Genomic DNA, 27,586 nt, shown 5'->3' on the forward strand with positions numbered 1-27,586 from the left:
CTCCCATCTTCATCCCAGAGCAAGTTCCACCGGTTCCAGGCACCTGACTCACCTGGGAGCTTGGCCTAAGGAGATAGGGTAGGATAAGGAGAAAGACAGCCCATCACAGACACTGGACACCTCCCATCTCCCCTGCTCCTCTACCCTGGGCTGGGGGAGGAGACTCTGCCTGGCAAACGTTCCCCTGTGATATTAGGCTCCCTGAAATACAATAAGAGTGCAGTGTTTCTGCTCATGTCACTCTGAGCATGAGGGAAGTCATCTGGAAAATTATTCCAAGCCCCTGCCACTCTATCTTAATAACACTCAAGCTAGGACTCTGCACCCTTTTTTCAAAACCAACTCCAGGCTGGAAGTTCTTCTTCAAGTCTAACTGAAGTAAACTGTGCTGCAACCTACTTTCAACTCTGCAGTTGCTGGGTGGGGCTTTTAGCGTAATTCGGGTGTAGCCTACAATGTAACCCTGTGAAATCCACACGTTGTAGGTAGAGGAAGAATAGGAAAGGTGCCAGCCGTGTTCCAGAAAGCTGGAGGAGCAAGAATGTCTTCTGGGAGTAATAGAACCTCTGGGTCCTGGAGCCAGGGCCTGGGCAGCCTTCGCCTTCTGCCCAGAGAGCAGGCGGAGAGATCCGCAGGAGGTCAAGCAGCACAAAAAGTGAGACTTGGGTGAGGGCACCGGACTTCGCCCTGCCTCGAGGGGCATCAGGGCAGCGCAGGCACGTGGGAGAGCTGGAGAGAAGGCAGGGGGAGAGCCAGCTGGAGAAAGAGGGCGGATGAGAGGTGAGAGAGAAGGCGTGAACAGTGAGTTCAGGTGGAGGAAGGAGAAGGAAGACACGCGACCGATACAAGAAGATGGAAGTAAAAACTGCACTCCGAAAGAGACTAGCGCACACACACGGAGATGAGTAAAGGCTGGGAGAGCCAAAGAGAAAACAGGCTTGGGACGGGGAGGTCCGGCCTGGGGAGAAGCGGGTGGGGAGGGAGCAGGAAGGCGTTGAAGGAGCATCCTCCCCTTTGTCTGTCAATCAAGGCAGAATCCCCTTCCCGCAGGGCGGGAGGGGCGGAGAGCCTCCCCCACGTCCCCTGACGCCCTGCCCCAGCCCAGAGGCTCCCTCTCCCAGGCCCCCCGAGCGATGCCCCCTGGGGACTGGCTGTGCAGCCCCGATAGATGGTGGGGGGCCCAGCTGGTGCGTTATCAGCCTCCTCCAGGAGCCAGCCTGAGCCACTCAGCGGCTGCCAGGCTGCGATTAGGCCCCCGGAGGGTCATTAAGCACCGCCCTGGCCCGGACCCAGCCTCCTTTCCCTCCTTCCTCTGGCCAGACTGGCAGGTGGGAACTAGCGATAAGGACTGGGGGCTCCGGCAGTTCTGGGGCCGGCATCTCCATGCCCTCTGCCCCCTGTCAGGACAGGAACATGGGGTTGTGGGGAAGGTCAACGCCAGCTCAGCCCCACAAGGACCCCGGGATGGCGTTCCCACCATCTTGGCCCGGCTGGTGGGGAGGGAGCTAAGGAGGCTCCTGGAAAGGCCTGGGGGTGTGGGGGCTAGGGGGAATCTGACCCCCTACTCACCCACCGGGCCACCCCAGCCCAGCCCACCACGGCCCCCACCTTCAGCACCAGGACAGGACGGCAGCTGCCACAGCCCCTGCTGGTAAACTGTAAGGGGCTGGAGGGGAAACAGGGGGATGGCATCTCTGCCTTCAGACCTGGCAGGCCAGTGAGGAGTCAGACTGGGAACTGCCTCCCCCCAACCCCCGACACCAGGAGACAACACGGGCCTGAGGTGAGACAACAGGGGGCTGAGGTGGGAGAGGACGTAGCTTCATACAAGGAGGATCAGACCCAAGCAGCCAAAGGCTGGGCTAGCTGGTCCCTTGACTCTATCCTCTGGTCTAATCAAGGAAGACTTCCTGGAGGAAGAGGTACCTAGGCAGGGTCAAGGAGAAGGAATGTGCAGAGTTTACACAGGCCGAGTGGGATGAAAAGGCATCCTCCCATGTGTGCAAAAGCTGAGAGTGGGAATCACGGGCGCTCCAGCCACAAGTCACTGAGTTGAAGCCCAGAGAGGGGAGGCGAGTCACACAACAGGGCAGAGACCCAGCCAGCCCTCAGCTGGGGGATCTTCTCTCTGCTGCAGGCTGCAGACTAGCCCCCAGTGAGGTTCGAGGGATGGTCTGGATTTCAGGTGGAACTCCCCAGGGGTATTTGGGTGAAGCCCTGGAGCAGCACAGGGTGTAATGGAGGAACGAGAGGCCGTGACAGGTGAGACAGGTGGCAGAAGAAGATCTTAGGGACAAGGTGGGCTGCTTCCTGCCCTCCAGCCTCTCTCCTCTGGATCTTGGAGTGCTCCCGGGAGAGCCCGCCTCCAGTTGCCACCCTAGACAGAGACAGAGGCTGTTCTCATGAGAATGACAGTCCTAGAGGTGAGGGGTCTCCACGGTCAGCCAGCCTGGTAGGGCTGTGTCCCCTCCCTCCTGCTTCATTCTCCCAGGGAGCCCAGTTCCTTCGCCCCACCCCCACCTGGGACTGGGAGTCAGTGGCTTAGGAAGGATAATTCCCACTCAAACTTTGTGGTTAGCCTGGCTAAATCCTCCACAGAGGGTCAGCAGAGCTCAGAGAGGACACTGACTCTCCAAAGTCACACAGCAAGTCAGGAGGGGACTTGCTCAGACTCCAATCTGAGCTTCCTGAGTCCTAGCCCAAGACTTTCCCTAGTGCTTCCAATGCCCCAAGCCCAGCCCAGAGGGGCCATGGGGATGAGGACAGAGCTGGATGAAAGAGCAATGAGTGAACCCACTGCAATGTCTGGCAACATGGAGGCAGGGTCGGGTGGTCAGGGTTGGTGCTACATGAAGAGCCCAGAATCAACCAGATTTGCAGCTGTGAAGGGCAGGTCAAGAGAGGAAGACTTGGGACTTCCTTGGTGGTGCAATGGTTAAGAATTCTCCTTGAAGTGCAGGGGACCCAGGTTCAATCCCTGGTCAGGGAACTAAGATCCCACACACCGCAGAGCACCTAAGCCAGTGCACCACAACTAGAGAAGTCTGTGCACCGCAAGGAAAGATTCTGCTTGATGCAACAAAGATCCAGCGTGCTGCAACTCAATGCAGTCAAATAAATACCTGTTTCCTTTCAAAAGGGGTGGGGTGGGGTATGCTTTTTAAGAGGGTCTTTGCCTGGAGTAAGAAGTGTGCTCCCTGGCCCCAGGGGTTCTCCCAGAGAGGCCTTCCTGGAAATTCTCCAGAATCACCATGACAGTGGCTTTGGAAGATGATTTGGAAAGCAAGATTGGGCCTCTCTGGAAGCCTGAGGAGCTATTTCTGAGCTATTTAGAGCCTCATACCCAGAAGTACAAAATGTCTTTATTTCACAGAAATAAGGGCTGTTCCCACAGTCTGGGGAGGGAGATGTGAGGCAGGATGGGAGGTGCTGAGCTGATTGTCCTTTTCAGAAGAGTCTTCTGAAATGAATTGGGCAGGAGACCCCCTAGAACCTCAAGGCCACAGCTGAGCCCCAACCTGGACACAGTCTGAGCGTGGACCTTGGCAGGAGGGTGGGGCAGACATGGAGGTTGGAGAAGGCAGGCCCCTTCCTGCCGATCCCTGTACAGAGAGGGAGGGGGCTGGGCATGGACACAGGCAAGCAGGGGTCACATTGGGGTGCTGCAGACCTTGCCCTCCTCCTCTGGGATGTTCTCATAGGCATTCTCGTGCTCACTGGACCTGAAAGAGGATGATAGGGGTCATTGCTCCTTCTATCCCATCCCCTTCTGCCTGCCCAATCCTGCACTTGTGAGGGCTGTGTCTTCCAGAATAAATGTTTGAGTCCCAGAGGGGTTCCCTTGACCATATCTGGTCTTCTGCACCTGGGTCCAGAGGCCTCCTACCACCACCACCTGAATCCCATCTCTCTCTGACGTCTAGCCTCTCCCCTGGGAGCCCCACTAAGAAACCCCCCATTGAGCCCACTTCCTCACTGAGCTTCCTCCCCTACAGATTCTCCTCCCCACAGAGTCCTTCTACTCATCCCTTCAGAGTCCCTTTCTTCCACTGAGCCTCTTTTCCTCACTCCATCCCTCCCTATGAATCCAATCTACCCGCTGAGCCCCTCCCCGCACCTAGTCCCCATCCCCTTACTGAGCCCTCTCTGCAAACTGAGGCTGCATGTAGCCTTGCAGTCCTCCCAAACGCCTCTTCACTCACCATCCTCCCACACTGAACCCTTTCTCTTCACTGAGCCCTTCCCCACATGAACCACCATCCTCCCCACCCTCTCCTCATCAAAAGCTCCTGGTCCTGAGGTCCCCGGGAGCCCCTGGAGCACAGGGCACTCTGCCCTCTACCAGTGCCTCACCTGAAGCTTGCTGCCATTGAGGAGTACTTGCCATCTGTTCCCACCAGGATCCCGTCTGCTTTGTTTCCAATGGTCATGACCATGTTTATAGGCGCCCTAGGGACAGAGTTCATCAATAGGGCTCTCTGGGTCCCCTCTCCCTCTGTTATCCCTCCTCCCTCTAGTCCAGTCAGACCCTGTTCTATAGGCTCTAAGGGAAGCCCCTCTCTTCAGCAGGGCCCAGCAGCCTGGTTCTGGCCACACTCTAAGGGGTCTCACACCCTTCTCCCTGATTCACAGTGGGGCCCTCAGGTTCCAGCCTGAGGTCTACTAAAGACGTACACCAGACCTTGTACCAGCCACCTCCCAGTCTCCCTCTGCTGTTTTCCTCTGGCCTCAGCTCAGCTCCAGAGCAGACTCGGCAGCACTCAGTGTCTGCCCCAGATTCCCCACAAGATTTTCCTAGAAATAGGAATGGCCACTGAAGTCAGAGCTGGGGCCAATGGAGAAAAGAATCATTTCCAACAACAATCTCCTTGCCTCTTACTCAAGGGTGGCCGTTGCCCCAACATCCCTGGACATCACTGTCATGAGGGTCACCATGACCCTAAGCACTGCTCGTCTTTCCTAGGACATCCTACAGGCACCGCAGACATAACATATCCAAGTTGCCCCAGACCTGCGTCTTCTCTCTTGGTCTATGTCTCGGTGGGCGCTCCCATCAGAAGCCTGGATGTTTTCTCTGTCCTTCCTCCCTCCGGTCTCTGTGTCCCCCTCCCTTCCTTTCTCGACAGCTCTTAGACCTGTCCCCTCTCTCCATCTCCTCTGCCGCCTCCACAGTCCAGACTGTCTCCTGACCTCGTCCTCATCCCTTTTTCTCATCTGCAGACATCTCATCCCGAGACTGGCTTACCACTTGCACTGGATCCCTACTGCACTAAGGACAAAGCCTGAAGTCGGGGGCCTTAGTACACAAGCATCTGCCTGGCCTGGGCTCTGCTGACCTCGCCAGCCTATCTCAGGCCTCCCCATCCCTCTCTCCATCTGGGAGCTGCTCCTGTTCATTCAGTGTGTCCTGCAGGGCTGCTGCTGGCACCCAGGACCGGGCCACCAGTATGAGAACTGGGGGCAGATGCGTACTTGCCCCAGAGTTGACAGGTGCAGAAAGAACTAGATTTCAGCCCAGCCCCCTCTACCTTTGTACTCTGCCCTGAACTTAGGACCCCTCAACTGTCGTGCTCTCCCACCCTGCACTGTGCTGGGACTGGCTCCTGCCTGGGCTTCAGGATAAACATACAGTAGGAAACCTTCTCTGATCGCCCTCCTTTCCCCCCAGGTCAGGCCCACACGGCACTCTGCAGGCTCCTTTAGCATCAGCCTCAAGCTGCGATGGCTCCCACCATGTTTGCCTTCCCTTCCCATCTGGGAGTCTGTGAGCACAAGAGCAGTATCTGTCCCATTGCCCCCTGTACCTCCCGAATGTGACATGCCAGCAGACCCTGGAGAAGGGCAGAACATTCCTGTCCAGGGGTTTTCACAGCCCCCATCACAGACGGGCCGCTGTCCCAACTATACAGGTAGAAACACTGAGAATCCGAGAAGAGACGACTGCCCCCACTGAGTGCACTCAGCTCTAGGCACCAGCAAACCTCAGCTCTGCTCCCTGAGACCTCAGGCCTCCGTGTCCCTTCCACTCAGTGAGAGGATTTCATCAACCCTTCTCCCTGCTATGAGAGCAGTGGCCGGGGTCCTGGTCCCACCCTGCCTGCGCCGGCCCAGACCCCAGGGCCGCCCAGGTAGCACTCACGGCTTTTCCTGGCACCAGAAGTGGTTGACAGCAAAGGCGATTGCGACAAGGACCAGGAACACAGCCACGGCGATAAGGCCTTGCATCCAGGGCTGCAGGTTCCCCCGGCCTGGAAAGGGAGGAGTGTGCTGTGTTTTGGTGGGGGGCGGGGGGCTGGGGGGTGTCCTGCTGCAAGCTGGGCGCAGTGGGGCTGCCAGTGCAGGGGGCCCTCCTGCCTCTGGGCAGGAGCCTGTGCTGGAGGCTCCCAGCCTGCTGCCTGGACCAGAGGAAACCTTCTGGGGATCGAGGACCTCGTCTGACCACTGGGCTTATAAAAGGGACGGTGGTTCAGAGGAAGACAGGATTTGGAAGAAAGAAAGGAGCCAAGGAGGGAGGAAGCCTCAGAGAGCAGCGTCTGAGGTCCAGGCAGCCCAGAATGTCCCTTCCCCCAGCCCTCTCCCGCTGCAGTGGGTAACAAGTAGGGGCCCCCAGGGAGAGCCTCGGCCCAGGGACCAAAGGGCAGCCCCCTGAATAGCCAGCTTGGCCCTGCCAGGGAGGGTGGCTCCCCTCCTCCCCTGCTCCCAGGCTGGGGAGGCCCAGAGCTAATAGGACTGGGCTGGCATCTGGAAGATCCTGTTTTGTAGCAAATGGGGTTGGGTAGACGTGGGAGCAAGGACAGGCAGGGCCGTGCAGCTGGGGGTGCCAGGGGCGCCCAGAGGAAGGCTGGGACAGAACACCTTTGGAAAGGCAGGACAGAGGGCCAAGCTCTCTCTGGGTCTTGGCAGGAGGGGAGCTTCCAACCTGATCCCCTTTCGTCTCCTCTGGCTGGGTGCCCAAGGGACTGAGGCCCCATCCAAGCACCTTCTCTGCTTTTTGACCCTTGACCCTTGACACCACCTCTAACCCTCAAGATTTCCCAGAAGTCTCTGCCCTCAGCCACTGGCAGCCCCAAAGGGCTCTCCTCTCCCTGGACATCACCGTGCTCTGTGAGCCCGAGAGAGCCTGGCCACACTGAGGACAGACACATAGTAGCAGTTAGATGTCTCAGGAAGGGACAGAGGCCAACAGGAGACTTGTGAAAGGTCCTGCTTCCAGGCCAGAATACCTGCACCCCTAGTGCCATCCTGTACTTAAAGGGCCCAGGCTGAGCATCAGAAACTTCATTCTGCCTCATTCCTTCTCAAAGGTCCTTCCTTGAATCTACCCGAAAGCTCTCCTGCTGCCCAGAGGCACTGCCTCCTCTCTGAGCAGTCCCTGATCCTGGCAGGTGTTGGGAAGGAGGGAGGGCCCTGGGAACTCTGTCCTGTGGTCAGACCTTGCTCATCTCCTTGGGTGACGGGAGATACACAGTGTGGTTACTGTATGTTCCATACTTGGCAAAATGCTGTGTTTTGGACTCATTGTTTCCCCAAAAAACAATGGTTCAGGCCCTTTGTTTCCTCAGGTCAGTGGCTACTCAAGGATTGGGAGTCAGGGCTCAGGCCCTGGGAGGCCTGTCTCTGCAGCCAGTTCCCTCCAGACACACCAGGGACACTGCTTCTCCTTCCAGGTGGCTCTGGGGTGGACATACAGCACAAGGGGCAGGGCCTGGGGCAGGAGAGAGGAGATCTAGCCCTGTCCCTTCTTGCTCTGCTGTGTGACCTACACAAGTTACTCAGCCTCTCTGATCTTCAGTTCCCAAAGACCTGAGAGACAGAGTTGAAGCAGACACGCATGAGAGCTCAGGGCAGCTGCAAAGGAGGGGTGCTCTGGAAGTCAACCCCCTCTGGGCCCAAATCCCACCTGCAGAGTCCCCAGACTCTGGCTGCAAACACAGCCTCACAGCACAGGGCAGACACCAGTTGCTGGGTGTGGAGCTTTACCCATACAAAGCCCTACCCCACCCCTGCAGGGTGGGTGCCCTGGGAGGTGGGTGGGCAGGTTTATCGTCTTCATTTTATGGATGAGAAAACTGAGTCTCAGAGAAGGGCAGTGATTCGCTCATCTCCTTGGGTGACGGAAGATACACAGCACACAGCAACACCGAGGCGAAGCTGGACAGAGAGCCCAGGAATGTGGTGGGAACCACACTGGGACTTTGGGTAGGAAACAAAGGGGGTTTAGGCCAAAACCATGACAGCACCGCCCCAGAAACAAGCCTGCCATTGAGGGGTGGCTCAGCCCCTACTCCCACCCTCCTGGAAGCCCCCAACTCTCAGAACCCAGCCATCTCTAGGGCAATTCCTGCTCCTGGAGCATGGGTCTCAACTCCCCTCCTCAACCCTAGATCCAGCGTTTCCCTACTGCCCTCATTTCTCACTTGGGGGAAGCATGTCCCAGCCAGAAGTCTGTGTCTGCCTTTGGAGGTTCCTCTGGCTAGCCCAGTGCCTCTTCCCCCTCCAACCTGCAGGTGCCAAGGGTAATGAGAAGGACAGAAGACCACCCCTTCCACCCCTGGGCTCCCAGCACCCAGCCCGACCCTCTCCTCCCCACAGCCCCGGGGCTGGTCCAGGCCCATGCTACCTTGTTGACAGCTGGCGGGTGGCACTGCCATGAGCAGGCTCAGGACGACCAGGCTGAGCACTGACATGGCTGCAGGCACCTGCTCGGGTGGCTGGAACCTGGGCCCCTGGAGCTGCTGTGGGTCCTGTGGGCCTCTGCTGAGATCAGCTCAGCCTGGTTTGACCCTGAAGGAGAGAAGCTAGTGAGGAAGGAGGCAAGGGAGGAAAGAGGAGGGGAGGGAGAGGGAACCTGCCCTCCCTCGCACGGTAATGAGCTGCCAGGCCTGGCCTTCCCTGGCCAGAGCCCAGCCCACTCGGGCTGGCATTTGAGGTCATCTTCCAGAGACCGCGGGGCCAAGCCTTGGGAGGTGAAGGGAGTCAGGCCTCACCTCCAAGCCCCAGGCCTCTGGAATCTTGTGCCAGCTCCCCCTTCCTGGCAGTGGGGCTGAGTTCTGGGGAAAGGTGTGACACATTCTTGCTCCTGCCAGGGGGCGGGGCCTCTGGGCAGGGCGACAGTGGGATTAAGAAATTTGCTGGTTGGTTCCGGACAAGGGGAAAACCCCAGAGGCTAGGAAAGTTCAAAGCTGCCCTCTCCCTGAGAGCCTGGCCTATTTCCTGTTCTTCTCACCTGTTCCCACTCAGCCAAGCCAGACCCCAGGGCCCCAGTCCTGCACACAGCCCTGGCTTCTGTCCCTGCACTCCCTGCCCAGTTCACTAGCTCTCTAAATCCGCCCTTTTCCATGGGGATCACGACAGAGAGCCTGAGGTCCTAGTTCCCAGCCGTCCCCACCCAGCCAAGCTGACCTGACTCAATTCAGCTCCACCGCTTTGCCCCAGAGTTGGTCCCTGGAAGCTGGGACAGGATCTGAGCTTGGTCAGAGGCCTCTGCACACACCTTCTGATCCCTCTCCACCCATCCCAATGAGAGAAGTAGGTGTCCTCCTCTGGAGGACAAATGAAGGACATTCCTAGGTTGGAAGGTCCAGTCTGGGGCCCTGAACGCCTGGGTCCTCAAATCTCAAGATCCCATGGAGGTCATCAGGCCCTCCAGCTCAGGATCTGAGAATGACCTGTTGAGGCCTGGGGGCCAAGAATCTTACTGGGTCTCCTTCCTCCATGCCCCACTACATTCCTCCAGGAGTACAGGAAGCCACAGATGCTGGAGTCTGGCTCCACAGAGGCCAAGAAAGAAGGAACCAGTAGACTGGGGCAAAGTCTCAGAGATGGAGGGTCCCCAGAAGCTAGGGTGTGAATTGGAAGCCCCTGCCCAGCCCCCCTGCCCAGATACCACCAGACTGGTGCTCACAGGACCTCCTGGTCAGCCCTTGCTATCGCCAGTGGCACACCCGCCTCATCCCTGCTTCCTATGTGTGTGTGGTTGTGTGTGCCCACTGCCATGGGGGATACACACATTCATGCAAAATGGGGTCTCAAGGTGATCTCTGGGAACTTGGCTTGGAGGTGAGTGATGCCGTCTGTGTGTGCCTGACCTACCCCAGCTCCGTGTCTTCAGTGTGTTCTGGCGCCATGTGTGACTAGAGTAGGCACCGGTGTGTTAATGAACAGCCAGGGCATCACTGATTAGAATGCAAGGAACGGAGTTGAATTTAACAAACAAACACTGATAACCTTCTTCTAAGCAGGGGAGTTAGAGGATCAGATTTGCATTCAAGAAAATACCTCTGGATACAGAGTGGAGAATGAATGGGGCACCCACAGACCAGAGAAAGGAAAGCCATGGGGAAACTTACAGTAGCCACGCAGGGGCTGCAGGGTGAGGCAGAGGGAATGGGATTGAGCCCTCCTATTTAGGAGGGCTGAATGGACAGGACATGGCACGAGAACACCGACTAGCTGGGAGTGGGGAGTGAGAGGCAGCGAGGAGCTGAGGCTCACTTCCGTTTGTGGCTTGGTGGCCCCTCACAAGGGGCCGGGGCAAGTTTCAGGAGGTGGGGAGGGGTGATGAGCTACAGGTTTAGATGTATTGTACTTGTGGACGCTCCATAGGGAAACATCCAGAAGGCAGGGGGATCCCCAGGTCTCAGGTTGCTGCTAAGTCGCTTCAGTCGTGTCCAACTCTGTGTGACTCCATAGATGGCAGCCCACCAGGCTCCCGTCCCTGGGATTCTCCAGGAAAGAACACTGGAGTGGGTTGCCATTTCCTTCTCCAATGCATGAAAGTGAAAGTGAAATCGCTCAGTCATGTCCGACTCGAAGCAACCCCATGGACTGCAGCCTGACAGGCTCCTCCATCCATGGGATTTTCCAGGCAAGAATACTGGAGTGGGGTGCCATTGCCTTCTCTGAGACCAGGGCACAGCCAAACACAAAGGGTCTTTCAACGGAAGAGGAGCCAGGGTGGAGCAGGAGGAGAAACTCCAGGAGAATTGGGTGTCCCAGAAACCGAGGAAGGCAAGATCCAAGAAGAGATAGGGAAGTCACTGCTGGGACCCCCTCTCCAGCCAGTGCGCCCCAGGGGCAGCTCAGCCTCTGCCATCATCCCCAAGTCTCAGGTCCCACCTCTCACATCCAAGCATCCCCCCTTCCCTACAGAGTCCTGGGAAAGACAAGGACTCCCTGGGCCATGCTTTGGGGGCCGTGGGGGAGGGGGGCGAGCAGGAAGGACAGCAGGTAACCACCAGGAGGAAAACACACCTCCCAGGTCAAAGTCCCAAGCTTTAGAGCAAAACAAATTGTTCCGGAAAAGGGGGGGCAGGGTGTGGGTGGACACTTGGCTTTGAGGCTGGTCACTGCACTGTAGGTGTCCTCATCCAACTGAGGGGGGGTCATCTCTCCAGCTGTCTGGACACAGCCCTGGGTCCCCACAGTAACAAGTTGGATCCCCTGCTGGTCTGGCTTGGGTCCAAGATCTGGACTCAGGCCTCAGCAGCCCCACAGGGCTGGGCCCTGTATCCTCATCTCTGAGCCACTATTCCATCAACACTCAGCTCCTCCCTCCTGTTCCCAGCAGAGCTCTGTCACTCTGTGTCATCAGGCCCCCTTAGGTCCTCCACCCAGTTAGATCTTTTGCAATTACCCTTCAGAAAAGCCAAACTGGTTCTTGTTGCTTCTCGTTGTTATTCAGTCACCACTTCGTGTCTAACTCTCTGCGACCCCATGGACTGCAGCCTGCCAGGCTTCCCTGTCCTTCACTATCTCTTGGAGCTTGCTCAGACTCATGTCTATTGTGGAGAAGGCAATGGCACCCCACTCCAGTATTCTTGCCTGGAAAATCCCATGGATGGAGGAGCCTGGTGGGCTGCAGTCCATGGGGTTGCTAAGAGTTGGACACGAGTGAGCGAATTCACTTTCACTTTTCACTTTCACTTTTCACTTTCATGCATTGGAGAAGGAAATGGCAACCCACTCCAGTGTTCTTGCCTGGAGAATCCCAGGGATGGGGGAGCCTGGTGGGCTGCCATCTATGGGGTCAGACAGAGTTGGACACGACTGAAGCAACTTAGCAGCAGCAGCATGTCTATTGAGTCAGTGATGCCATCCAACCATTTCATCATCTGTCGCCCTCTTCTCCTGCCCTCAATATTTTCTATCATCAGGGTCTTTTCTAATGACGCAGCACTTTGCACCAGGTGGTCAAATTATTGGAGCTTCAACTTCAGCATCAGTCTTTCCAATGAATATTCTGGGTTGATTTCCTTTAGGATTGACTGGTTTGATCTCCTTGCTGTCCGTGGGACTCTCAAGAATCTTTTCCAGCACCACACTTCAAAAGCACCAATCCTTTTGTGCTCAGCATATCTCTCACATGTTCTCACATCTGTACATGACTACTGGAAAAACCATAGCTTTGACTATACCTATCTTTGTCAGCAAAGTAATGTCTCTGCTATGTAATACGCTGTTTAGGTTTGTCATAGCTTTTCTTCCAAGGAGCAAGCATCTTTTAATTTCAAGGCTGCAGTCACTGTCCACAATCTTTGGAGCCCAAGAAAATAAAATCTGCCACTGTTTCCACTTTTTCCCCATCTATTTGCCATGAAGTGATCAGACTGGATACCATGATCCTAGTTTTTTGAATGTTGAGTCTTAAGCCAGCTTTTTCACTCTCTTCTTTCACCTTCATCAAGAGGCTATTTAGTTCCTTTTCACTTTCTGCCATTAGAGTGGTATCATCTGCATATCTGAGGTTATTGATATTTCTCCTGGCAAACTTGATTTCAGCTTTTGATTCAACCAGCCCAGCGTTTCACATGATGTACTCTCAGTTCATTTCAGTTCAGTTCAGTCACTCAGTCGTGTCCAACTCTTTGCGACACCATGGACTGCAGCATGTCAGGCCTCCCTGTCCATCACCAACTCCTGGAGTTTACCCAAACTCATGTCCACTGAGTCGATGATGCCATCCAACCATCTCATCCTCTGTCGTTCCCTTCTCCTCCCGCCTTCAATCTTTCCCAACATCAGGGTCTTTTCAAATGAGTCAGCTCTTTGCATCAGGTGTCCAAAGTATGGGAGCTTCAGCTTCAACATCAGTCCTTCCAATGAACACTCAGGACTGATCTCCTTTAGGATGGACTGGTTGGATCTCCTTGCAGTTCAAGGGACTCTCAAGAGTCTTCTCCAACACCACAGTTCAAAAACATTAATTCTTTGGTGCTCAGCTTTCTTTATAGTCCAACTCTCACATCCATACATGACCACTGGAAAAACCATAGCTTTGACTAGATGGACCTTTGTTGGCAAAGTAATGTCTTTGCTTTTTAATATGCTGTCTAGGTTGGTCATAACTTTCCTTCCAAGGAGTAAGCATCTTTTAATTTCATGGCTGCAGGTACCATCTGCAGTGATTTTGGAGCCCCCCAAAATAAAGTCAGCCACTGTTTCCACTGTTTCCACTGTTTCCCTATCTATTTCCCATGAAGTGATGGGACCAGATGCCATGATCTTAGTTTTCTGAATGTTGAGCTTTAAGCCAACTTTTTCACTCTCCTCTTTCACTTTCATCAAGAGGCTCTTTAGCTCTTCTTCACTTTCTGCCATAAAGGTGGTGTCATCTACGTATCTGAGGTTACTGATATTTCTCCCGGCAATCTTGATTCCAGCTTGTGCTTCATCCAGCCCAGCGTTTCTCATGATGCACTCTGAATATAAGTTAAATAAGCAGGGTGACAATATACAGCCTTGACATACTCCTTTCCCAATTTGGAATCAGACCATTGTTCCATGTCCAGTTCTAACTTTCGCTTACAGATTTCTCAGAAGGTAGGTAAGGTGGTTTGGTATTCCCATCTCTTTAAGAACTTTCCACACAGTGATGGAAAAGAATTTTCCACACTGTGATCCACATAGTCAAAGGCTTTAGCGTAGTCAATGAAGCAGAAGTAGATTTTTTTTGGAACTCTCTCGCTTTTTTGGTGATCCAACAGATGTTGGCAATTTGATCTCTGGTTCCTCTGCCTCTTCTAAATACAGCTTGTACATCTGAAAGTTCTCAGTTCATGTACTATTGAAGCCCAACTTGAAGGATTTTAAGCATTACCTGGCTAGCATTATCTTATACAATTATATGGTAGTTTGAACATTCTCTGGCATTGCCTTTCTTTTGGGATTGGAATGAAAATTAACCTTTTCCAGTCCTGTGGCCACTGCTGAGTTTTCTAGATTTGCTGGCACTTAAACAGCATCATGTTTTAGGATTTTAAATAACTCAGCTGGAATTCTATCACCTCCACTAGCTTTGTTTGTAGTAATGCTTCCTAAGGCCCACTTGACTTCACACTCCAGGATGTCTGGTTCTAGGTGAGTGACCACATCATCGTGGTTATCTGGATCATTATGACCTTTTCTGTATAATTCCCCTGTGTATTCTTGCCACCTCTTCTTAATCTCTTCTGCTTCTGTTAGGTCCTTGCCATTTCTGTCCTTTATTGTGCCCATCTTTGCATGAAATGTTCCCTTGTATCTCCAATTTTCTTGAAGAGATCTCTCCCATTCTATTGTTTTCCTCTATTTCTTTGTATTGTTTATTCAAGAAGGCTTTCATATGTCTTCTTGCTATTCTCTGGAACTCTGCATTTAGTTGGGTATATCTCTCCCTTTCTCTTTTGCTTTTCACTTCTCTTCTTTTTGTAAGGCCTCCTCAGGCAACCATTTTGCCTTCTTGCATTTCTTTTTCTTTGGGATGGTTTTGGTCACCGCCTCCCGTAAAATGCTGTGAGTCTCCATCCATAGTTTTTCAGGTGCTTGTCTATCGGATCTAATCCCTCGAAGCTTCTAGTAGTAATAGTGTAGTGTTAGTCGCTCAGTCACATTCCACTCTTTGTGAACCCGTGAACTAGGGCACGCCAGGCCTTCCTGTTCAAGGGATTCTCCAGGCAAGAACACTGGAGCTTCTTGGAGTCTCCTATCTCCCCACCCTCTTTAGCCTGCCATTCCCCTTGATGCCAGCAGGTGGCAGAGTCTAGCTCTGATCCCAGACTAGCTGGGGAGGGCAGAGAGGGGCCTGTTTGCAGCTGAAGGTTCTGCAATTTCCTCTCTCCAGCCCCCTTCTTCCGACCACTTCCAGGGGTAGTTTGGAAGAAGGGAGGGTGGACGCTGACAAGTAAACAGTCAGTGATGCTGTGAACAGCACACATGGCATGCTCAAGGCTGTGCCCCAGGGAAGCACCGACAGCTACCTCATTAAAGATGGTATCCTGGAGGAGGGGCATGCTGGAAAGCTAGCTGACTTGTTGGATCTAGCAGAGTGACAGCTTGGGGAAAGCTTCCAGGCAGAGGGAGCTCAGCCTGAGGAAAAGCAAGGAGACACATTCAAGTAGGGTGCTTTAGAGCCAAAAAGTAAAAGGCTTTTTAACCCATTCTTATATCTCATGTTGCTAAAGTCTTTGCTGCAAACCTGAGAGCTCCTGGGGACCTTATTTTATTCATTCAAACAGATCCTGCTTAACCCCCTTTAGGGCTTTCAGTGACTCCTCAGATAGTATCCAAACTTCTTAGCTGGGCTTGAAGACCCCACCACGGCCCTTATCCTTCTCTCCAGCTTCATCTGGCCCCAGGGCCTTTGTCTCTTCCACATCAGGGCCTCCTCCACACTCGCTCTTCACTCTGTTTGCCGGGCAGACTCTAACCAATCCTCCAAGTCTTGCTTCAGGTATCACTTTCTCCAAAGGGCTTTCTTTGATCTCCCTTCTCCCCCATCTGAAGCCAGTCCTTCTGTGAATCCCCTACTTGTCTCTTTATAGCCAGTATCACAGGTTGCAATGACAAGTTGATATGTGTGTTTACTCACTTAATGTCTGTCTCCCTGGAGAGAAGGCACCCCAGCACATTATTACTGAGCACACACCCAACAAACGTTGAGTCTCAGCAAATCCAGTGTCTCCCTCTGGCCTGGCAGAGAGCAGCTCAGAGAATGATTGTTGAATGAATAAGGTATTTTAGCTCTCAGTTCAGTTCAGTCGCTCAGTCGTGTCCGACTCTCTAAGACCCCATGGACTGCAGCACACCAGGCCTCCCTGTCCATCACCAACTCCCAGAGCTTACTCAGACTCATGTCCATTGAGTCAGTGGTGCCATCCAATCATCTCATCCTCTGTCATCCTTTTCTCCTCCTGCCTTCTGTCTTCCCCAGCATCAGGGGCTTTTTTAATGAGTCAGTTCTTTGCATCAGGTGGCCAAAGTATTAGGGCTTCAGCATCAGCTCTAGTTGGGACCTTACGTTCCTCTGTCTGTTAGCTGCGGCCGCAGAGCATGGATCTACTTCATCTCTGGGTGAGATGAGACAGGGTTCTGGCTGTTTGGAGAAGCTGGAGCTGGCTAGCCTGGGATAAGCATGAGTTTCCATCCTTAGAGGTGCACAAGGCAAGGCCAGGAACCAGGTCACCCAGTAGGGGCAGTTGTAGAAGGGGTTCTGACCCTGCCCACTCGGGAAACCTGTGATTCTGTGACTCTGTTAACAGATAATGATAGATTTTTGTATTTTAATCAGGTTCTGAGGAAGTGGGCTGGTTAGGACTGTGGTGAGTCTCTCTCCTCTCACACTCAGCATCTGGTTCACTGGGCTCCCTTCACTAAGCACTCCCTCAACAGGGTTCATGGGGAAAGCATTGTATCTGTATTTTCACAAACCTCTAACTGAAATTCACCATTTTCTTCCATCAGGAATGAAGGTATCAAACCACAGTCCCTCTGTGATGTTTTCATGTTACCACACAATTGTTGCAGATATCTGGATGTATTGTTTCTGCTCATCACTATGGAAATACATAGTAGTTATTGGACCTAGACTTCCACTAGATCTTGTCATAAAATACACATAATAGCTGTTGTTGTGCAATCACTAAGTCATGTCCAACTCTTTGCGACCCCATGAACTGCAGCATGCCAGGCTTCCCTGTCCTTCACTATCTCCCTGAGTTTACTCAAACTCTCATCCATTGAGTTGGTGATGCCGTCCAACCATCTCACCCTCTGTTGCCCCTTCTCCTCCTGCCCTCAATCTTTCCCAGCATCAGAGTCTTTTCCAATGAGCCAGCTCTTCGCATCAGGTGGCCAAAGTATTGGAGCTTCAGCTTCAGCATCGGTCTTTCCAATGAATATTCAGGATTGATTACCTTTATTTTTAATATCTTAATAACTGCATTTCAATGTAATAGGTTTCCTTTGCAATGCCCCACATTTTATTTGATGCATTTAAAAACATTATTCTGAGAAGGGGTCCATAGACTGCCCGAGGTGTCCACAGTGCAAAGAGTTAAGAAGTCCTAACTTACAGGGAGCCTAGGGCAGGTCTGCTCAAAGCAAAGCCACATGATCTCAAGGTCAGACCTGGAGAAAGATCAGCACTGTCTGGACAGAGGCTTTCTGAGGCTCAAAGCTGGGGGGCTGTGTTCAGATTGCCCATAGAGGGCCCCAGTGCCCGGGAGCTGGAAAGAGCAGAAGGCACCCCTGGGAGCCAGCCAAGCCAAGGAATGTACTGGCTGTGATTTCTGGGTCCTAGGCGACCCCACTGGGCTGGTGAGATTTATGGCCAGGACCCCCCAGTGGAGGAAGATCAATCACCTTCTGCTGCCCACTCACTCTGCCAAGAAACTAAAGGGCTGGCCCTGTGACAAGAGTCCATCTTGCCAGCACAGTCCCAAGGCCCAATCTTTGCCCAGTGGTTCCCACACAGCCCTGCTCCCCTGCCCTGGTCAGCAGTGGAATCACAGGGTCAGGGCTGGCTTTTGGAATCACAGTCTCTCCTGGCCTAAAGGCTCATTCTGAGTAGTGTGATCTTGCTTCTCATTTTTCAGCAGGGAAACTGTGACCCAGAAAGAGACAGTCACTAACAGGAGGTCACACTGTGAGTTAGTAGGTGAGATGGGACTAAACCCCAGGCATGCCTGTGTCTAGCCCAGAACTCAGTCCTTCTGTGAAGCACCTGCTTGTTGGTCAGTTTCCCAAAGAGCAGTCTGATTTGCTTTCATTCATTCACTCAGCACTCAATTTAGTGTCTCCCATGGGACTGGAGACACAGTAGTGAACAAGACAGAGCTTACATTATACCTAATTACCTAATATCACCTAATTACCGTCGCACCAGATGTTTTAAAGGAGGTGGAAGAGTATATAAGTGGGCACGCCCTCTAGATTACGAAATCAAGAAAAGGTACAATAGTATTAAGTCTAAAATTCATGTCTTCACTCATTCTACGGATGTTTACTGAAAGCTGCCTGTAGCCCAGGCACTCTTACAGACGCCCAGGATACAGCAGGGAACAAAACAAAGTCCCTGCCCTCACAGAGCTTATATCTTAGGGGGGTTAGCCAGGAAGCAAACAAATAAACAGATAAAATAGGTTACATGGCTGTAGGGGAAAGTCAAGACAGGAACAGGAGGATGGAGTCCTGGCAGGGAGGGATGTGCTGTTCTATATAAACTCATCAAGGAAGGCTCCTCTAAGAGGTGACGGTTGAGGAAAGCTGAAAGTGAGGAAATAAGGTGCTCAGCTTTCAGAGGAGCGGGGATTGCAGACAAGGAGAAGGAAGAGCACTTGCAAAGGCCCTGGGAAAGGAACATGGAGGGAGGTGCCATGTGGCCAAGGGACGCGAGTGCTGGGAGAGGGCAGGAGAGGAGGTTGAAGAGCTACTTAAGGCCACTCTTCTGGGGCTTGTGAACCACATAAGGACTTGGGCTTTTAGTCAGATTGAGCCAAGAAACTCTTTGAGGACTCTGAGCACAGGAGATGTGGTCTGTTGAGAAGAGACCACCAGGAGCAAGAGGAACAGGAGCAGGGGGTCCTGAACACTCCAGGCAAGAGATGACAGTGGCTTGGGTCAAAGTAGCAGCCATGGAACTGGGGGTACATGATCTAAATCTAGTTGTCTTTCAGGGGTAAAGTGACATGACTTGAAATGCAAGGGAAAGAGAAGCGGAAATGGCATCAGGATTTTGAGTCAGTGCGCACAGGGCTGAAATGGGGAAGGTTCAAGAGTGCTATGCTATCCTTGCTCAGAAGGGGCAGGTTTTACAAGTTTGGTTTGGAGCTGGGTATGTGAGTCTGGGGGCTTCCCCAGTGGCTCAGTGGTAAAGAATCCACCTGCAATGCAGGAGATGCAGGAGACGCAGGTTAGATCCTTGGGTTGTGAAGATGCCCTGGAGGAGGGCATGGCAACCCACTCCAGAATCCCATGGACAGAGAAGCCTGGTGGGCTACAGTCCATAGGGTCGCACATAGATGGAAACAACTGAAGTGACTTAGCACACGCACATGCGTGCATGCATGTGAGTCTGGAATTAAGAGGCGAGGTCCAGGCTGGAGAAGTACATTTGGGAGATGTGGGCAGCAATGCAGGGCTCCTTTGTGCCTTCAGAAGATCTGAAGTCCTGGGCTTGGGCAGTGGTAGGAAGGAGCTGGTTCAGGCTGGGCAAGAGCTGATGGGAAGGAGCCCAGGCAGGAGGAGCTGATGGGAGATGGGCCTGGCCAGAGAGCAGAGGGTGGTTGGGAAAGGGGTCTTAGGTCCTTGCAGGACCTGTTAGGGGGTTTGGTCTTTGCCTTACAGAGAATACTAAGCCATTACGGGGTTTTAGGCAAGGAAGTGACATAGGCAGTCTTTGCATTTTAGCAAGATCTCTCTAACCACAGCTTGAAGAATGGGTTAGATAAGGCAGGAAGCTGTGAGTAGGCTGGGTGTGGGGTTGGTGGTGATGGTGGTTGGAGTGGGGGGAATCCAAGAGAGAGACAGTGTGGCAAAACAGCGCATGGAGAGAAGTGGGAGGACCGAAGAGCAATTTAAGGAGACAACTGGCAGGCTGCAGTGACCGCATGCGTACAGGGCGGAAGGGCCTCAGAAGAGAAGCAGCAAGGTGGCGCCCGGTTCCCCGTTTTGGACAATGCTTGGATGTTGGTGCTGTTTTTTTTAAAACCAGAGAATACTAGAAGAGCAGAAGGTTAGGAGAGAGCATGTATTCATTCATTTAACAGAACTTTCAAAGGGTTGGTTCTATGCGAAGCACTGTTCTAGACACTATAGCTACACAGCTCTGCCCTGGGGGAACTCACATGTTAGGGATGAGACAAGCAGTGAGCAATGAAACATATCCTGGCTTCTAGTGCAGACAGGTTGCATTCACGGGGCTTGGGGGACATCTCAGGGTGCAGCTAGGGGTGTTGATCTGGCATTCCTGAGAGAGTTCTGAGCTGGAAATAGAGGCTTAGAATTTAGCACTCATGGATGGTGACTGAGACTTTAGGCAGGGTCAACATGGCCAAGACGGGGAAGGATGAGAGGTCAGACTGGGACCCAGCCCTAAGAAATGCCCTAGTTGAATGGATGGGGAGTGTATCCATCCCCCCTGGAACTGAAGGGAAGATAAAGAAGCAGCACATATAGCCTTTATACCCTTATGATCAAACTACAAGCAGCAGGCAGGTTCACATTTCAGGGCTTTTGAAGTCACATTGCAGATTTTATTTCATCCTAACTAAAACTCTTTTCTTCCCTTGTTACAAGTTTTGCCATTAGTCTATTAAATATTTGCAAAAGCTGAGCATTTAGCCTGAAAAGGAGCAGACTCGGAGGCTCTGTCTCCAGATCAGAGAGAGAAATTGTGCTGTGTGCCCTCCGCCTGCAGAGCCGGGCCTGATGAGGAGTCACCCAGAAGCTGGATGTGGCTGAGAGAGAGGCTCATCTCAAAGTGAGATGCAGTCTAGTGAGAGCAGAGATGACTCTGAAAGGTGGTGAGCTCCACACCACTACAGGTGAGCAAGCAGCAGCTGTGAGCTTGCAGAGCGGGGAGGCAGAGCACAGCAAGGGGCAGGGGAGGGATGATTAGCCTCAATGCTGGTCCCTGAGGACCAGGAAGTGTGAACTGACAGTCAAGATTATCACCCACTAGTAGCTTTGTGATCTGAGCAACTCTCTTCATTTCTCTGAGCCTCTATGTCCCAGTAATGCTGCACTGGGTTGTTTGGCGGATAATGCATTTGAAAGCTGTCTAGCTTTATATACTTGATAAATGTTAGGAGCAAGTACCTAGATCCAAACAGGGTGTCAAGTGTTTTCGCTGTCCTGCCCTGTCCCAAACCAGTTCTTTTTTAGAACAGAAGCTCCAGCAGGGTGGAGAGGGGTACTGTTCTGCTGGCCACATGTTCATCACTTCTAACTTGGACTAGAAGTAGCCACACCCAAACCACTGGGCCTTTTCACACTTGAAACTTCTATCTGAAAGGTCAGACTTTGACCTTCAAAATGAAAAAGACTTCCAAAGGCAGGAGCTGCATGCAAAAGTTAAACAAAATGCAATTGCAATTTCACGGTTGAGGAAAGAAAAACATGGGGTTTTTTTTTTTTTTTTGGAGGTGGGGGTTGTTTTATTTTTTTAAGGGAGGAAATTCATCAAAACCTTCATTGGTGACCTGGGCTGTAATTTTTTTTTTTCTTCTTCTCTTTCTGTTCTTTCCAGATTTTCTATAACAAAGAATGTTTTTTATTTGAGGACTGGGGGGTGGGGGAGCGAGCAATGGGGAGAAACCTTGCAGTTTAAAAATAAATATGCACTAAAAAGGCAAAATCAAATTACTTTTTCAAATTTTTACTGATGCCCTTAGATAGCCCAAAAGTTAACCCAGAGTCTCTCTTTGCCAAAGAATCCATCCCTGGCCAGGCAGGGCCACTGGGGCTCTGGGGGAGAGCCCAGTCTGTCTATTTTCTGGCTAATTGGAGGCTTTTCCCCACCATACTCTTCTAGAGAGGACTCCCAGTTGCCAGGACACACACAGGAAGCACCTGGTCCTGCCCTCCAGCTCAGTCCAGGTGACAGTGAGGCTCATCACTTCGGTGATGCTGCCACTTCTGGGAGGAATGCTTACCGTGGGCCAGGCATGGTACCAGGAGCCTCAGAGCCATTGCTCTTCTAAGCCTCACAACAAATGAGGTAAGTGCTATATCCCCATTGTACTAACAAGAACACTGAGGTTCAGAGCAGTTAAACTCAGAAAGTGGATCCACATCTCTTTGATCTTAAAGCTCTTAAGTATACAATTTCTCCTCACATGAACAAAACAAAGTGAAACAGAACAATATTAAAAAGCAATGACTTCTGTGAGGGAGGTATACAATTAGAACCCCAAAGAAGGCACCATTAAACTCCCCTGGAGAAAGGAAAGATCAGGGAAGACTTCCAAGAAGAGGTGACATTTAGGTTGGGCTTTGAAAGATGAATAGGAATTTACCAGAATGTTGCCTATGACCAGATACAGAGTGAATGTTTGGTAGACATTTTAATCATCTAATAAAGATTTTAACTGAATTCACAGATGAAATAACATGATGTTTGGGATTTGCTTTGTATTAATCCATTTCAAGGACAAGGAGTGTGGGAAAGGATGAAGGTATAAATAAGACAAGATCAACTGTGTGGACCATTGTTGAAGTTGGTGCCATTTATTATATGATCCTCTCTATATTCATGTATATTCGAAAAGGCCCATAATAAAATGACGGTAATGATGCATGTGTTCTCTGATGGATCTGATGAAGTAACTCAGTAACTATTTACTGAGCAGCTGTGTACCTTCCGCACACACTGGGCCTGACAGAGGCACCAGTGACATACTATCCCAGCAACGATCGGCTCACAAATGGGGAGGTGAGGCCAGGACTCAAACACGGGCAGACAGCAGATGCAGGCACACATAGGCAGCACCCTGATATGGTTCAAGGGGCTGTGTGAGTTCAGAAACAGGAGAGACCCCAGTCCAGGGTGGGGTGAGCGGTGGACCAGCAGGTGCAGCCGCAGATAAAGCTTAACCCAGAGAACTGTTAGCGGTGGCGGGAGTCTACAGGGCGGGCATCTCAGGGTTTCTACAAAGGCTTAGAGGAGGGAAGGTAAGGGTGGATGTGGAAGACTCTGGGCACTCAACAGGCTCTTAAGAGACGATGGAGGAGAGAGAATGAGGCCGCATTTTTCACTCGGATCAGAAACTAGCCGACTTTTTAGGACACTCCCTGGAAAACACTGGGAGGGGCACAGGACCATGTTTCCTCCCCTTTCCCTCCCAGGAAACTGTCCACACCCCCAGAGCACGGGGAGCCATCGAAGTGAGTGACAGCAGGCTAATCACGGCCACTCGGGTCTGAGGAGGGCCCCTTGTCTCTCTCTGAGGACCCTCCAGCTAGGACAAGTGCAAGACAAAAGCAGCGCCTCCCCCTCCGCGCCTGCCACTGCCTTCATTAGCATCATACAGAAAGCCTGCCAGCCAGGCTCCCCTCAGCCGCAGCCAGGCAACTGGACCAGCAGCCCAGCTTTGGCTGAACCCCAACCGAGCAGATGCGAACCCTGAAGGGGGCTGTGGCCAACCCTGGCCCCTCTCCTCAAAAAATAACCAAGCCAGGCAGCCCCCACCCAGTTCCACCCACCCCATAAGCCTCTCCCTGCCTCTTGGAATCTGCTGTAGCTGCCAAAAAAAAAAAAAAAAAAGAGTGTCCAAGAAGCACGTGATCTCTGAATGACGATTGATTCTTAGGGTGATAGAATCTGAGGATTGTAGAGACATCAACTACTACCTGTCATTAGACTCACAGACTCAGATCTTAGCTCAGTCCAGGGCATCACAGAGTGTCACCCCATGTTTGGACCGCTGCTCTAGAATCGCTCAACAAGGGAATCGCAGCCTCAGGACCTAAGAGTCTTGAGCCTGGAAGGCAGGTAGCAGGCATCAGAGCTGTGAGTTCCCAGGAGATCCTGAGAGAGATTGCCTGGGGGCTTGGGGCTGGGAGTGCCTGTGTCTGTCTGGATCCCACCTATTCAGGGGTAGTGGGGAGGGGGCGTGAGAGTGATGAGAAAGCCTGATTGCCCATTGAAAGCGGCAGCTCCCAGGGGGAGCTACTGGAGAAGGGGCGGAATGGCGGAGAGAGGGAAAGGGGACTTCAGTGTGGGAACAGCCATAGGGCAGAAGGCCCAGCCCCCTGAGATCCCGCAGAGCCTGGGACCCAGGAGCACCACAGGTCCCAGGCTGCTGGGGGTGGGCTGGGGAGGGCTGAGGACCCTGGGCTCCTGGGTCTCAGCTGGCTGAGCTGTCACCGGGCATGGAGTGGGAAAGGGTTTTCTACCCTGGTCCCATAGCTCCACTGGGTCTCAGAAATGCAGGGTCTTGTTGGGAGCAGGTGGGGGGCAGTTATAGGATAAGGGGAGGGATGTTATCTTCAGATCACCATCTGCAGAACTGAGACTGAGTCAGGAGAGATTGTGTCTCCCCCATCACAGGGGCTCACAAAATAACATATAACCAAACCTTCCTCCCATGATGTATGCAGGGCAGGGGCGCCAGGGACTCTCTCCGGGGCGCCGCTCAGTGATCCCTGCAGTATTCAGAGTCTCACCTGCACTAAGGTGAGGGAACTGGCTCCCCAAACAACCCAGGTCAGAATCCCAGCTGGGCTTCTCTTTCAGCCACTTGACCTTGGCCAAATTGCTTAACCTCTCTGACCTCAGAGTTTCCTCATCTGGGAAACGGGAATGCCTGTCCCCTCACACTGGGTTCTTACGAGGAGTCAATGAGACAGCAGAACTGAAAGCACAGCCCTTCAGTATAAACTGCAGACACTGTGCCCAGGTGAGGCGAACCTTAGTGACCAAGATCTTCTTCCCAAACTTCCCAGGTCTGAGGCTGGGGCACCCTTGCCCCGCTCTACCAAAACCAGCTCTTCTCTGCTGCTGCTGCTACTAAGTCACTTCAGTCGTGTCCGACTCTGTGCGACCCCATCGACGGCAGCCCACCAGGCTCCCCCATCCCTGGGATTCTCCAGGCAAGAACACTGGAGTGTATTGCCATTTCCTTCTCCAATGCATGAAAGTGAAAAGTGAAAGTGAAGTCGCTGAGTCTTGTCCGACTCTTAGCGACCCCATGGACTACAGCCCACCAGGCTCCTCCGTCCATGGGATTTTCCAGGCAAGAGTGCTGGAGTGGGGTGCCATTGCCTTCTCCAAGCTCTTCTCTGAGGCGATGGCATTTTAATAGGTCTACTTAAGGTTCATTCAAATTAAACAAAACTAAAAACTCAGTTACGTAATTGAAGGAGCCACAGTTCAAGTACTCCATAGCTGATCAAGCAGCTTCCATACTGGACAGGGCAGATCGAACATGCCCATCACATGGATTCTGTTGGACAGCCCTGGTCTGAAAGGGTGAGAGAGCTCCAGGATGGGGGTCAGGACAGCTGGGTTCTACTCCAGCTTAGCTCCTAGGTCATGCTGAGCTTAGACAACTCCTTTGCCTCTCGAAGCCTCAGTTTCCGTGTTTGGCAACCTATCTCACCCTCTATGCAAGACAGAGCACAGTCAGTGCTTGACGAGGACCTCTTGGTTGACTCTATTGGCTTGGCTTAGGACCACGTGGAAACAGGCCGTGGGTGGAGCCCTGCCCACGTGGAGGCGGAGGGACCCACCTGCCCTTCCCATGCTCTGGCAGAAAACACCCTGGAGCCACAAGCTGGTAGGGCCAGCCTCTCCAAGTCTCAGGGTCTCAGATGGTTGTCTCCAGGCCAGTCTAGAGCCAGGAGGCAGACCATGCAGAGGGCCAGGGTTTCTCTCTCCATAGGCTTCCACAGGCCTGAAGGCCCCCAAAACTCACCCCTCCCAAACTCAGAGAGAGGCCCAGGCAGCCAGGGCCCTGGCCAGGAGGCAGCCGCAGAGGCTGGTCCAAAGGAGAGGGGAGGGGAGGCGCGGAGAGTGGAGAGTCAGAGCCCCGCTATCAGCACTGCCCGTCCTCCCCACTTCCTCTCTTCGAACGGATCACATCCTGTTATTGTGTGGACAGCGAAGGCCAGGAGCTGGGGAGGGAGGCAGGGCTTGGACCAACCAGTGGGGAGAGAAAGGAGGAGCCAGAGGAAATGTCCTGGTGGCCATGGGTAGCTCAGCTGCCCAGCCCTGCCCCAGGTGGCCTGGACAGGGAGTAGGCCCTCCCTCCTCCCCCGGCCTGGATGAAGGAGCAGCTTGCATCTGCCACTGAGAGAAGATGCTGGGGTTCAGGACAGGCTGTGCCGACATGCAAAGGTACCTAGAAGAATAGAAATGACACCTCCTCCAGGAAGCCTTCCCCAGCCTCCTCCTCCGGCTCCTTCAATTCAGCAGACATTTACTCTGGGCCTCCTCTGCCAAAGCCACGTCTCCCACACCTACTGGGCCTCTCTCACACAGCACTTGTCTCCAGGGTTATCATATTCTGGATCTATTCCCCTCCATCCCACTTCCACCCAGCCGAAGATCCCTGGCCAGCTCCCCAGCACTGCCCAGCATGGAGTAGGTCCAGAAGAATTCCTGCTACTGTGGATGATGAAGGTCGCCACTTCCCCTCTGCTTTCTTCCCCTGACCTGTCATTCCAAATACAGCCCTGTCCCAACCCCATTTTCAGCAACAATAATGGTTCTTTCTACAAAGCATAAGCACTTTACATATATTGCTTTGAAATCCCATGACAGCCCTGTAAGATAGGTGTGAATATCTTCATTGAACAGATGAGTAAACTGAGACTCAGAGAGGTTAAGTGATTTACCCAAAGTCACACAGCAGGTGCAAACAGTGGCAGTCCTGGAACTTAACCCAGATAAGTCTGACCCCAAAGGCAAGGTTCTGTCTGTGGCCCAGCTGCCTTTCCTGCTTAACCCCACCCATGTCCTGGCCTCTCCCTCCCTGAGCTGCTATCACATCAACTGTCCTCACTGCCCACGAGCCTGTCCTTGAGCCATGCCTGTTGCTATGGGCAAGCTCTCCAGCGCCGTCATGATTGCTCACGGTCCTGGGTAGATTACTGGACAAGCCAAGCTGCTAACTGCTCCCAGCATAGCGCAAGCCCATCTGCTCTAAGAGTACCAACTACCTCGTGGCTGTTTTGTCTTCCTCTCCTGAGGGGCCATGAGCACTGGATCCAGATCAGACTTGAATTCAAATCCCGTGTGACCTTGGTGAAGTCCGTGTCCTCTCTAGGCCTCATTCCCTCCTCTGGACGACAGAGAGGGTGCCTGGTGATCTTGACTGCCTCCTCTCCTTACTCTGAGTCATGACAGCTGAGCCTCTACTGCTGGACACTGTACCCAGCACCACCGCCTGTCCCCAGTGGACTGGTCACATGGGCCATAAAGCCAGAGGCAGAGAGCTGGCTCCTGGGGAGCAATCAATTGTTTTGCAAGCTTGGAAGAGGGGAATGGGCAGCAAGATGGAGGGTGGGTAAGGCTGCTCTGAGTGAACCAGATTATCAGCTTCCTCATCTTCATTACCCCAACCATACTCCAACCCAGGTCCAGCCATGGGGACCCAGCCTGAGAAAGCTCATACCCCACCTCGCTATTTACCAACCAAAGCAGCCCAAGGCCCTCTGCCAGCCCAAGGGGCAAAGTCGTCCGTCTACCTCTGACCAGCCCAGGACTGTGGTTTTAGGCGGAGGGCATTTTTTTTTTTTTTTTCCTGCAGGAATGACCCAGCCTCCCACTCATCCACCCCTCTACCCTTTTATTCCACACTGGCCTCAACACCAAGCTGGGAGATTC

General features: G+C 52.9%; 1 protein-coding gene and 1 long non-coding RNA gene across 2 annotated transcripts; one reads left to right on the top strand and one right to left on the bottom strand.

Moving 5' to 3' along the window:
* Positions 1–3,342: 3,342 nt before the first annotated feature.
* Positions 3,343–8,786, bottom strand: PDZK1IP1 (PDZK1 interacting protein 1). The gene is made up of 4 exons (XM_086387081.1): positions 8,621–8,786; positions 6,140–6,248; positions 4,354–4,449; positions 3,343–3,722 (listed from the first exon to the last, which is right to left on the bottom strand). Exons 1-4 carry the CDS (start codon positions 8,685–8,687, stop codon positions 3,650–3,652), a joined length of 345 nt encoding a protein of 114 aa, XP_086243207.1. The 5' UTR covers positions 8,688–8,786; the 3' UTR covers positions 3,343–3,649.
* Positions 8,787–10,259: 1,473 nt separating this feature from the next.
* LOC147375284 (uncharacterized) lies at positions 10,260–26,447 on the top strand. The gene is made up of 3 exons (XR_015158676.1): positions 10,260–11,035; positions 21,795–21,976; positions 24,703–26,447. It is a non-coding gene; the product is annotated as an uncharacterized LOC147375284 (long non-coding RNA).
* Positions 26,448–27,586: the final 1,139 nt, after the last annotated feature.

The sequence above is a fragment of the Bos grunniens genome, chromosome 3 (genome assembly GCF_055505025.1).
Source record: "Bos grunniens cultivar Pamir isolate PY7600 chromosome 3, Bosgru_T2T1.0, whole genome shotgun sequence".
Taxonomy (NCBI): domain Eukaryota; kingdom Metazoa; phylum Chordata; class Mammalia; order Artiodactyla; family Bovidae; genus Bos; species Bos grunniens.

Bases quoted from the DNA above. Each gene is read 5' to 3' on its own strand.
- PDZK1IP1 (XM_086387081.1), bottom strand. From the start codon at position 8,687: ATGTCAGTGCTCAGCCTGGTCGTCCTGAGCCTGCTCATGGCAGTGCCA. The intron at 4,450-6,139 runs GTGAGTGCTACC...CTCTGTCCCTAG, and splicing joins TTCTGGTGCCAGGAAAAGCC to GGCGCCTATAAACATGGTCA. The intron at 3,723-4,353 runs GTGAGGCACTGG...ATCCTCTTTCAG, and splicing joins TCAATGGCAGCAAGCTTCAG to GTCCAGTGAGCACGAGAATG.